The sequence below is a fragment of the Planococcus citri genome, chromosome 2 (genome assembly GCF_950023065.1).
Source record: "Planococcus citri chromosome 2, ihPlaCitr1.1, whole genome shotgun sequence".
In the NCBI taxonomy this organism is placed as follows: domain Eukaryota; kingdom Metazoa; phylum Arthropoda; class Insecta; order Hemiptera; family Pseudococcidae; genus Planococcus; species Planococcus citri.
Window position 1 is genome coordinate 11,239,003 of NC_088678.1, and position 12,374 is coordinate 11,251,376.

At 33.0% G+C, this 12,374-nt stretch overlaps 1 protein-coding gene across 2 annotated transcripts in view; it reads right to left on the reverse strand.

Moving 5' to 3' along the window:
• Window positions 1-12,374, reverse strand: part of LOC135834611 (uncharacterized) — a 37,299-nt gene that overhangs the window by 12,071 nt on the left and 12,854 nt on the right. The window contains exons 3-4 of one of the 2 annotated variants that reach the window (XM_065348535.1): window positions 6,104-6,195; window positions 5,737-5,986 (exon numbers count right to left, since the gene is read on the reverse strand). In XM_065348535.1, the coding sequence (XP_065204607.1) occupies window positions 5,737-5,986; window positions 6,104-6,195 (342 nt within the window). Of the gene's footprint in view, window positions 1-5,736; window positions 5,987-6,102; window positions 6,196-12,374 lie in introns of those variants that run through there. The other variant, XM_065348534.1, reaches the window with a different exon arrangement.

The following is a 12,374-nucleotide window of genomic DNA, read 5'->3' on the forward strand; positions in this document are numbered from 1 at the left end:
AACATTTTGCAATCCCCAAAAAATTGTGTATTGCAATAGATGCTTTTAATCATTTTTATTTCAAATAAGAATATCCAACGATTAATAATATAGTTACTTCATTATTTCATTTCAGTATTGCACCTTGTTGTTATGAAAGGTAAGATGGACACCTGGACAGTTTCAGAAACGCGAATTATTTAATTTTTTTCTAATTTCTATAGTCAGCGATTTTCATTAAATTTTCGTTCAATGCATATTCAAGATCTAAATGAGGTCCATTTACAGATAATTCGTGATCGAAATCGAAACTTCATCACCATTTGATCAGGAATTAATATAGCATTGCATAATGCACACATATTTTGAATGTTTTTTATTTTTCAGATGCTCTGGTTTCTGCTGATGGTCGCTCAGATGAAGCTTTGCTCGGCCCGTTGTATCCGAAGTCGGACGATGCAAATTATTAAAACAGGTAGATACCTACAATTGCATTCATTCTTTCAGAGCAGAACCGTCGAGAACGAGCTTTGTCAATCGACTATTTTTGAAATATCATTTCATTTTGGCCTAATAGGAAAAAAATACCTAGGTACTGCCTGTTAACAAATTTCCATTTTCCACCCTCTTGACTTACGAAAATAATTACATGGATCCTCTTTCCGATCTATGAGTCACATAAACAAAAATCAATTTGAGTGCCTCGACCACTTCAATTAAAATGAACGACGAGTTCAGATTGTAATCCATCAGTTTTACTAAAGAAAATTTCAGAATTGAACCAAAATATTTTGAAAAAGACACCTTAATTGTATGAATTTAGTCAAAAAGATGGTAAATCCGAGCTTATGTGATGTGATGCACTTCATTTTACGTACTTGTAGCGGTTTTTTTTTTTTTTTTTTTTTTAAACTGGACATTCCTAAAATCTGGTTGAAGGCTCTGTGAACAATAAGAAAACAATCATCAACAATCGCCAAGCATCAAAGATAGGGCACAAACCAAATTTAAGTTTTCAAGATCAATTAGGTAAAAAATTTTTTCCCCATTTTTTGGTACCTACAAATTTGAGTTTTTAAAAATTACCCAAAAATCGAAAACTGAATTTCAGCGTCTGAAATTTTAGTTGAAGTGCTGCACTTCATTTTACTTGCCGCGTTTTTTTTTTTTTTTACTGGACCATCCTAAAATAAGGCTGCAGAAGGCGCTGTGAATGATAAGAAAACAATCATCAACAATCGACTCCAATCATTGAAAATAGGGCACAAACCAAATTTCAGTTTTCAAGCTCAATTTTTTGGTGAAAATTAGATTTTTTCCTATTTTTTGGTACAAATTTGAGTTTTCAAAAATTCCCCAAAAATCTAAAACTGAATTCCAGCGTCTGAAATTTTAGTTGGTAGTGTGTTTTGGAATTCTTTATCAGTCCTCTTTCATCTGCTCCAAAATTTGTTACGATGGTATATTTAAGGATACTTACTTCTATATTGTCAGTACTCCACGTTTATCGGTCGCTTCAAAGTGTATGGTCATTCTTCACATTATAAAATGATTCTCAATACTCTGAAAAGTTTATACTTTTTGGAGGTACTTGTACCTAGACCTACCAAATTACTATGCTGATGAGACCAGATTCGCATCTCTGACCTCGCTAATTTCAAAATAGTTACCTATTCAATAACCAACGGATTTTTTTATTCGCTTTCATGACGAGTCCTGAGATGTTACCTACCTTACTCCTGAAGAAACCGTGAGTAATTATTTCTCATTTGTTTCAGAAATGATCATAATGGAAAAACACAGGAAAACTGCGTGACATACAGCATAAATAATGTAATACCTATGCTTTTTACCGACATAAATAAATGAAAAATGCAATTCATGTGTTGATACTTATTCTGCGTATTTTCTGTGGGTTATTGATTGCATTTTATACGGAAAAACTGAGAATTCATCAAATCTTTCTGGTACTGGTACTCTTTTTTTGATGCAACTTTTTTTCAAATCTATGTGATTTTTCTTCTTCTGAACAGTGTTTGGTCTCTTGATCAAAAAAGACTTTCTTCATAATTCACCTCAACAAGGTATTTATTCGGACTTACAACTTTGGTAATTTTTTTTCTAGTCACAAGCTCGCATTTTTCGATCGTTCTCGGGCAAATTTTTCTGAAATTTGACCATTTTACGCTTGATACTGCATGATGAGAATCGCCATTTTGTAAGGAGCAGATATGCCTTAACTGCGTAGAGAGGTAGGACAATAACCTCTCGTCGGAGGTTATATCGTAACCCCTCTTTCAAAGAAGTTTAACGTACTTCTCCTACATTTCTGGGGCCCAAGGTAACGTGTACAAATACGTCCGAGCGTAGGTCGCTCCAAGCTCGGATACATACCCTTGAACTTTCGACTAGGTATATAACCCATTGCACAGACCACAGACCATAATTATTCTCTTGGGTTCTTTTAGATTGTTAATAAGTTCATAGAACGAATCTCTGACAGTCTGCTTCACAGGCTGGACTTATAATATTTTTCCAAAAAAGTACAATGTTAACGTAAATTCTCTTACTAAGTATGAGCCCCCTTAAGGATGGTTCTGTGCTTCGTTTCGGTAATCACGAGTGCTAATTCGATGTTTGGTTCCTACCCTCAGTAATTATCGCCGATGAATCCCTTAAGGATCTAATCCGCTAGCTTTTTGATGTAACCCACTGCGAGGTTAATAGGTATGTTTTGTATTTTAACATTAATCACGTTATGTCGATTGATTGATGAAATTTTGGAGAATACCTCAATTCGATCCGGATCTTGAGGAATTCGACCACTGGCAAAGTGTATCTACCACCAATACCCTGCAACATGCTTAGTTTGAGTAGCACCCCGACAAGCAGGGAACGTGTACAATGTTGAGGCAGGAGATGTAAGTATCCTAAATCCTGTCTGGGTTGCGTTCGCCCGATCAAATTAAGGTAAAATGAATCATCCCCTTTATTTGATATGCTTAATCTTTTTCAAGTTTTAACTAACTTTTCGAGAAATAACTACAAAATCTGCTTAACTACTAGTATAGTGTAGCATTAGGTCATTAATACCTATTTTAAATTAATTATGACTTCGAACCCCATAATTAATACAAGTACGCAATTGTTTTATATCATATAATACAATTTACAAAACAATTGTCTCGTGTTTTATTTCCACACGATAATAAGAAATTGTATGTGTATAAAGGGTATTTGTAACGATCAGTACAAGCACCTATTGAGCTAGCATGGTGCACGAAAATAATCCCTTAGGAATATTTATCAGAAAATCCATAGGTACCTAGTAAGTATTATTAGGGTGGTTGCGGGTTAGATGCCCATAGTCGGGGGTTAGATGCCGGTGTGTCGCGGTTTTTCGAGCCTCACTGCCATAATTTTCATCAAAATGATTTCAAATTTGTGCGAATCGTTAGAGCAATTATTCCTCCATATTATACTAAAAGCGTAATTTTTTTTATCTAGTAGTTTTTTTGCAATTTGAAAAGAAAACAAGGTCACTTTTTGACCGGCATCTAACCCTCGCCTACTGGCATCTATCCCCCCAGTGCGGGTTAGATGCCCATTTGGTGAGGGATAGATGCCACTACCCAAAACCCCCCCAAAAAAGGCTCCTGGAAGATTGAATTCAATGAAATTCTTTTATTTCATGCACAATAAATATAATGAACATCAAAAATTCACAATGGAAGTTTAATTAATCAAAAAATAAAAAAGGTGTTTTTGAGAATTGACAATATGTGTTAAAAATGAATGTAATTCCAAAAATTGACCACGCCAGTTGAAAATATTTAAAAACCATCATTTTTGGACTTTTTGCCGCAGTATTAACAAAAAAAAAATTCACCTTCCTCACTCCCATTTAATTACTATGGGCATCTATCCGGATCACAAAAACCGGCATCTATCCCAAAATGATGGGTCAGATTGCAAGGTCAATTTTCATACCAGAATTGAAACAAATTTTTGTATATTTGCTTGAATATGTTAGTTCAAGGTATATACTTATGCGTGAGATACTTACATGCAGTTTTGAAACACTTTTTCTGGAGAAAAAATGCGTTTCAAAAATTACGTGAAAAAAGTATCACTGGTTTTAGCTACATAAATTTTTTCATTCGCATATCAAACCAGGTTAACAATAACCGTCACAGATCAAAACTTTAACACAAACTATGTTCACCTTAAGGTATAATCTGTGCTAATCAGTTTTCAGAAAGAGTTGATAGGGAGCGATTGGTGACCACACCAGCATCTAACCCGCACCGGCATCTAACCTGCAACCACCCTACATATAAACCCACCAGATAGTCTTTCTCACCTACATCAACTTACCCCGATCATTACCAGTATCACTCTATCAATTTCACTTCTTGTTTTATACGTTAAGTAATTATTTTCATTTTTATTTGGAACGGAATTGATACAAAATTGAAGTTTTGAGACTGTTGTACCTGCTTCTGTGCATGGGACTCGACAATTTATTTTTTGATGAGGTGTTCAGCGAATGTTAAATTCTTTCTACTCGATTGATGATTTTGAAGCCAAGTAAGTAGGTCAGTGCCGTCTATGGCTTTTCAAGCTGCATGTCAGAAAAGAATCTTGAAGGATACGACATTTGGGAATTTTACTTTAACTGTGACCTGATACTTATTTGATGATAATAAAAATGAAATAAAAAACTAACTAGCAGTAGTACAAACGTGCATTTTTTCATCAGTGAATTTTTATTAAAAAAATAATAAATAAAAACTGAAAGTTTACAAAAGTTAAAAAGTTTTACATTCTCAATGCGGTAACGCTGATTTAAAAAAAAATTAATATGTTTTTGAAAGCTCATCTTCGTACTTAGAGTAGGTAGAGATTAAGTAGGCAGGTGTAATTAGGCTTCTGTGGGTTTTATCGCAAACGCCCTTCCAACAAATATATCTTGTAATTCGACTATATGACTGTAGAACACCAACAATGAGTACACTTTGAACACTGAAATGAAAAATAAAAAATTAATAGACATTAAAGGTGAACAAGTTACTCTATCTACATAAATATGACGGCCCTGATGGTAAAAATTTCACCCATCCCCCCTTTAATCTGAAAACAGAAGCGAGAGCCTCCAAAGTCGAGATAAAAACAGAAAATACAATCTAATAAATGTAATTTGAAAGTTATTAATTTTTGCAGCAGTATTCTGTTGAATACTTAACCCTCTTTCCAACAGAAGATCTCTCTTGATCCTCCAAGAAATGTTGGTTTCCCATCTACAGAGTCCTTAATTAGGTATTAAAAAATCCAATACGATGAAATAGGTAAGTAAATATCTACTTGAAACAAAAATTGGCGAAACTTTTTCAATCATTCTCAGTTGATGCTTCATTATTCCCAATTTTGTGAAGCTTATAATCTAATCAGAAAGATTCGATTTGATCAGCGAAATTTCCTCATTTACCTACTCGCCTTATATTTCTTGACAACTTGAGAAAATTGCAAACTGAATGAAAGTTTTTTGACACAATAGATATGGTAGATACTTGATAAATTATAGTTTTTGTTTCTGTTTCTTCTTCAATTCTACTTTTCTTGAAAAAAAAAAAACAAAAGACTCATCCAGAAAGGTCTGAAGTGATCAAGATTTCCATACAAAATCAAAGTAATAAATTATAGGTAGGTGAATGTTAATCTTAGATAAATAATATTAAAAATTAGGTAGGTACTTACATGCACCGACGATTAATTTCACATTCTGTTGAATTATCCAAATCTGAAGTGCAAAGTCTACTACAAGTAACAATTCCTTTTTTTTTTCTTCGAAGATTTTTGGATCGTATGTTTTAACTGCTATTTGAACCAACTCATTTCTCAAACCAATATCAAAATTCAATCGAAATAACGCATAAATGGTGACGAAAAAGCTGAGCGTTATAATTAACATGGTCACGATCAACAATAGCATTGCTGTGCGTTTTTCCTTTAAAAAAATAAAATAATAATTGTAAATTGTAAATTTGAAATAGTATAGGTATGCAATTATTACGAAACATTGCATTGGTAAGTTCATTTACAAATTTTTACCATGTCAACTCACCAGCACAATGCACACGATCGTGGCTATGAAAACCAGGCATCCGATTGTCATAAAAAATAAACTCCAATAATTAATGATGGCAGAAGTATCTCCTACACAGAATAATAATATGTAGAGGAGAAGGTACAATTATGGACCCAGGTACAAATATGGACCCCCCCATGGTTTAGTGTACAACTACTAGCGCTACGGTCATGCTGGGTACTAAAAATTATAGTATCGATGATCCAAGTACTTATTTCGGATCCATGCATGTTTGGGACGAGCGTCTCGAGAGCAAATATGTGCAACCAATCAGAAGCGAGTTAGTTTTTATCTGTTGTCTCTCTTTCATCCGTTGTTTACGTTTTGGACTTGGTATTTTATTTTATGATGGTATATTCGTATATTTCTATATTTTTCTTTAAGAAAAATATATTTTCCAACGTCGTTTTTTCGTCATACAGGTGTATAAATCATCACATTACGTATAACAAATGAATCAATGAAACATAACTTTACCAAATGTTAAACAATTATTAATATCTACTAGTATCAAAATTCAAAACGTGTTGTTCGAATTCTCAAAAAAGATGATCGTTATGTGCATGTGCTTGTGACGATATGGCTAATACACCTTGTGTCATTTCGAATTCTCAATAAAGATGATCGTTAAGTGTTTGTGTATCATCTTCAAATGAGAATTCGAAATACTTACTTTTACGTTTTGATACTAGTTAAGTACTTATGTACAGCTTTAATATCGTTTAATAATTTAACGTTTACGATTTAGTAAAGTTATGTTACATTGATTCATTTGTTATTTGTAATGTGATGATTTATACACATGTATGACGAAAAAACGACGTTGGAACACAGAAATATACAAATATACCATCACGAAATAAAATACAAGTCCAAAAACGTAAACAACGGATTACAACGGATGAAAGAGAGACAACAGATAAAAACTAACTCGCTTCTGATTGGTTGCACATATTTGCTCTCGAGACGCTCGTTACTTAGGTGTCTCTCATCAGCAATTGTTTTTTTTTTTTTTTTGGCATTATTTTCTTCCCAATGGAAAATTTTACAAGTTTTTCATTCGGTAATTCATCAACTTCAAAATAAAGTTCGGAAAAAAAAATTATTAGCGAAGTAAGTAGCTTACAATGAGTACTTTCAAAATATACTTTCATATTTGTCTTTACTTCAACTGATTTTCATAATTTTTTTCATTTTTCATAAACTAAGCTGATTTTTTGCATGGGTATAAATATGGACCCCTAAATTTTTTTACCTAATTTTGATTCAATATTTTTTAGAATGTCGAGAAAAGTGTTACATATTAACAAAGAAGGCAAGTCCAAAGTGTCGAAAATGGGACCATGATTTTTTCATTTTTCATAAACTTGGCCAATTTTTTGCATGGGTATAAATATGGACCCCTAAATTTTTTTTCATCTAATTTTGATTCAATGGTTTTTGGAATACCGAGAAAAGACGACAAGTTCAAAGCATCGAAAAACATCTTCAAATAAATTTTTGTACAATTTTCTGAAATATTTATTCATTTTTTGAGGGGGTCCATATTTGTACCCGAGTCCATATTTGTACCACTTTATGTCACTTTTCTAAATTTCAAATTTCTCCGTGAGTTTTCAACAAAAAAAATTTTTTTTTACACAATATACTAGAGTCTTTGGCCTTTCAAATGGTATATTCAAAAAAAATTTTTGGTAATTTTTTTCTACCCTTTAAAGCCAAAAAGCTAGAGGGGGTCCATATTTGTACCTTCTCCTCTACTAAAATTGGTTAGACAGAATTGACAGAAAGACCACTCGCAGGGCAAGACCGATCAAGGGCCAGGTTACCTACTTTGTGAATAAATTTTCATTTATTTCGAGCTTAAAATAAACACAATAAACGCAAAACGACAGCTTTATTCATATTTTCAAGGTTAGACAACGCATATTCATCGATGAAACTTGAGAAAATCAAAAAGAATATGGTGAAAAATTAACGTAATAATTCGAATCGTGTGCTTCTTTGACGTTATACGTTGATCCGAATTCCGGAACATTGCAAGCTGCGCTGAATACACGACATCGATATCTTTTCGCACACATTTAAAAAATGAATTCTTCAAGTTGGATAAACCCAGCTTTCGTTTTATTCCTATTTGCTGTTTTACACGAAGCATCAGCTGCCGAACCAAGCGAATCTGGTTTTATTTTTTATCTAAATTTTGTAATTATGTACTGTGATCTTACACTCTTTTATTATATTGGATTTTATGATTTTTATGGTTCTGTTAATACGAGGAAAAAAATAATCCAACGTATATTCAACCTATTCTTAATTTTTTCAGCCAAATACGCTCAAACAGTTTTCCGAGCACGACAAGCAGAAACGAAAAGAAATCGTATAAAATACAAGCCAGATACCGGAGGCATAGATAGGTATCTATCCTGGTTTTATACTCGATATAAATATGATCGACTTTTTGCCTCCCACTCTGAGTAACGATGAAAAATTAACTCAGAAATTTACCAGAAACGATAACGATTTCTTCAAAGTAAGTACATATGTAGAAAAAGTGATGGCAAAAAAAAGTTTAAAAATTCGTCATTTTCAAAATTCAGGGCATCCCAGGTTTGAAAATTTTTAATCGAGTTTATCCCTTCATTTTTGAAGGTTTTGAATCCGGAACACACCGAATAGCGAAAATTGCATTAACGAATTAACAAATTTTAGAAATCAGTTTTGGATTTAAAAACTTACAGAAAAATCAATTTTTTAATTATTTTCATTAGGAAAGTTTAGAAAATAAAATTTTAGTTTTAAAATTGACATTCATCTTTGATATGAATGCTTAACCGGAGGGAGGAAGAAAAGGGGATTCCTTCGGTGCAGCATTTTTACAAGTGCTCGTATTTCAGGCCTTCAAAAATAAAATAATAATGGATTCGAGAGAAAAAAATGAAGCACTAAATGAAAAACGAAGACCAAAAATTGGAGAAACAACATGAACTAAATAGAAAGTTCTATCTACAAATGTATGTACCTACCTAGATGGCATTATTATGCACAAACCTTTTCCTGAAGAAAATGAACAAGTGCTCTTTGAACGTGTTTGCTTTATACTTACAGTTGTAGAAGCAAAGTTAATACGCTGTGAAAAGCACTCGTCTTTCAAAAATAAAATTATCCGAGTAGGTACAGTGAACATTAAATTTTACAATGATCTCCACGAAAGTATATTCTTTTTGTTGTTAGTTGCTGTTAAGTAACTTTTCCATCGTTTTCTAGGTTTCCATGTTGGGGATACAATTTTGTTTCGAAGAAGAATGTAATAGCCAATAGGGCATCCTGCCCAATTGGTCAAATCAGAAAAAAGTTGAGCTTTCAGAGAGATATCATTTCGGAAAATGAGAGTAGATATTGAAAGGGGGCGTATTTCATTTTTCCTTTCAACTAAGTAACCCCATATGTGTTGTTTTACAGAGCAGATGTATGTAACAATTAACAGCGACCTTAATGGACTTTATACAACCCATATCGGGGAAGGATTAACAGGAAAATGTGAAGTACCTATGTTGGATAAGATTCTCATATGATAATTCAAATAAAGCAAAAATTTTACTTTGCTGAAATGCAAGTAGGTAAGTAATTCTTTTCAGGCATGCCTGTACAATAACAACGATACCGTTGCAAAAACTGATTATTCAGACAAGTGCATTTAAAATACACTAACACAAAGAAAACTGATTTCCATCCCCCAAGTATTTTGAGATAATTCTTCAAGACAGCCTCGTAAATCATAACTGCTATTTTGAAGAATTATCTTGAAATACCTAGCTGGTGGAAATTGCTTCTCTTAATAATACCCTTGCCTGCTGCTTCGATATCGGGCAAATTCGCCCTTCAAGACTCAAATCAAAACTTCCTCAAAATTTCTTTTAGGTTTTTAGCCCTAACTCTTTTCTTTCTTAAGTCATTTTTTAAGTATCCTATTTGTCAAATTCGTGAATAGCGCAATTGCGCTGAATCGAATAATAAAAGCTATCTATCTATCTATCTATCTATCTATCTATCTATCTATCTATGAGGTCCTCCTTTCTGATGACCCCACTCATACAAACAATGTCATAAAATTTCCCCATCTCTTTGTATTAATTATAACTTTATTCCTAATTATGTATGCACTGTACCCTAATCATAAGTTTGTTTTAATATAGAGAAGTTGCTGTAAATGGCTATTTAATAAATAAATATGTAAGTACCTATAAATATAAAATTCATGAAAATCAGAGGCATTCAGAATACTTTCATCATCAAATTTTTTGCACTGAATTCCATTTATGACCTCTAAAATTGACTGCTAGTAGTTTCATTTAACTTGTGAAATCTCCAGAGCCTTTCAAATTTTTTTATTCCTCGAAAAAAAAAGTCATAGCAGTCGGCCACTACGTGAGAACCAAATTTTTGTATCTACAGACAACTTTGTAGGCTTCTTAAACACGATGGCGGTGTTTATTGATTGAAAAATTAAAATTATATTAGGTAGGTTGTTAGGTTGAAACCTGTGAAAGTCACTTCATTGACAACCTTCCCATTGTACTGTGAAAACTTGGACGGCTCGTATTCTGAAAATGCACTTTTTTGACCCTGAATACGGATAGAGATCAAATAGGGTCGGACGGTTGAAACCTACAAAAAGCACTTCAGGTACATTCACTCAATGTACTGTCAAAAATTTTGACCCTGTAGGTCAATTTGAAGAGGCTTCAGGCTTTCCTAAAAATGTCGAAAAACACGTAAAATATGTACCTAGTGGGTCATTCCACGTCAATTGGACCAAGAAGTGGTAGGAGAGTTCGACGATTTTTTTGAAATTTTTCCGGTGGAAAGACCTACTGAAGGGATGACCAATGACGCAAATCGCAGCCCTCTTGCCCATTTTTAAAGGCAGCCAGGAGGAATCAAAGTTTTCAGTGAACTTGAAATATCATCCATTTCAGCAGTCGATTACTCGATAACCGTGATACCTACCAAAATGGATTTTTTTTTCAATAGGTAGAGGTTTTGAAAAGCTTTTTGGTGATATCATAAAAATCAGTGTTGCCACTTTTTTTCGTACAAAAAATTAGCTCAAAAAGTTTCAAAACGTAGTTTTTACATCGTTCCGACTATCAAAAATTCTGAAAAAAATATATTATGGACAACTTTTCATGCTGAATAACATATTAAGAAATTGAGATGGTAACATGTTGCAAAGTTGATTTTAAAAAATTTAAAATTTGCGAAAAAATGCGATTTTTTTATTTAAAACGTGAAAAAAAGTTTTGATAGGTGAAGTTGACCCATTTTACCCCCATTTTTACGTATCTAATGAAAAAGTTGAAAAAACTCTTTCACTCGATGAAATGAACTCCTCACAAAAAAATCAAAATTCGAAAAAATTCAAGAAATGAACGAATTTTTATTTTTTTGTTGTGAGCATAATTTTTATCAACTTTTTCATGAAATACGTCAGAAAGAGGTCAAAATAAGACAACTGAATAAATTAAAATTTTTTGTTGATGTTTGAAATTGAAAATTGAATTTTTTTGAATTTTGATTTTTTTGTGATGAGTTCATTTCATCGAGTGAAAGAGTTTTTTCAACTTTTTCAACAGAAACGTAAAAATAGGGGTCATATGGGTCAACTTCACCTATCAAAACTTTTTTTCATGTTTTAAATCAAAAAGTCGCATTTTTTCGCAAACTTTGAATTTTTTTAAATCGACTTTGCGACAAGTTACGATCCCAATTTTTTAATATGTTGTTCAGCATAAAAAGTTGTCCATATTATATTTTTTTCAGAATTTTTGAGAGTCGGAACGATGTACAAACTACGTTTCGAAACTTTTTGAGCTAATTTTTTGTACGAAAAAAAGTGGCAACACTGATTTTTATGATATCACCAAAAAGCCTTTCAAAACTTCTAACTATGGGAAAGTGTTCCATTTTGGTAGGTATCGCGGTTATTGAGTAATCCACTGCTGAAATGGATGATATTTTAGGTTCACTGAAAACTTTGACACCCCCTGTTTGCCTTTGAAAATGGGCTAGAGGGCTGCGATTTGCGTCATTGGTCATCCCTTCAGTAGGTCTTTCCACCGGAAAAATTTCAAAAAAATCGCCGAACCCCCCTACCACTTCTTGGTCTAATTGACGTGGAATGACTCTAGTCCAAAAAATCCACTTTTTTTATTCTGAAAAGAGGTTGGAAGGTTTAACCATAAAA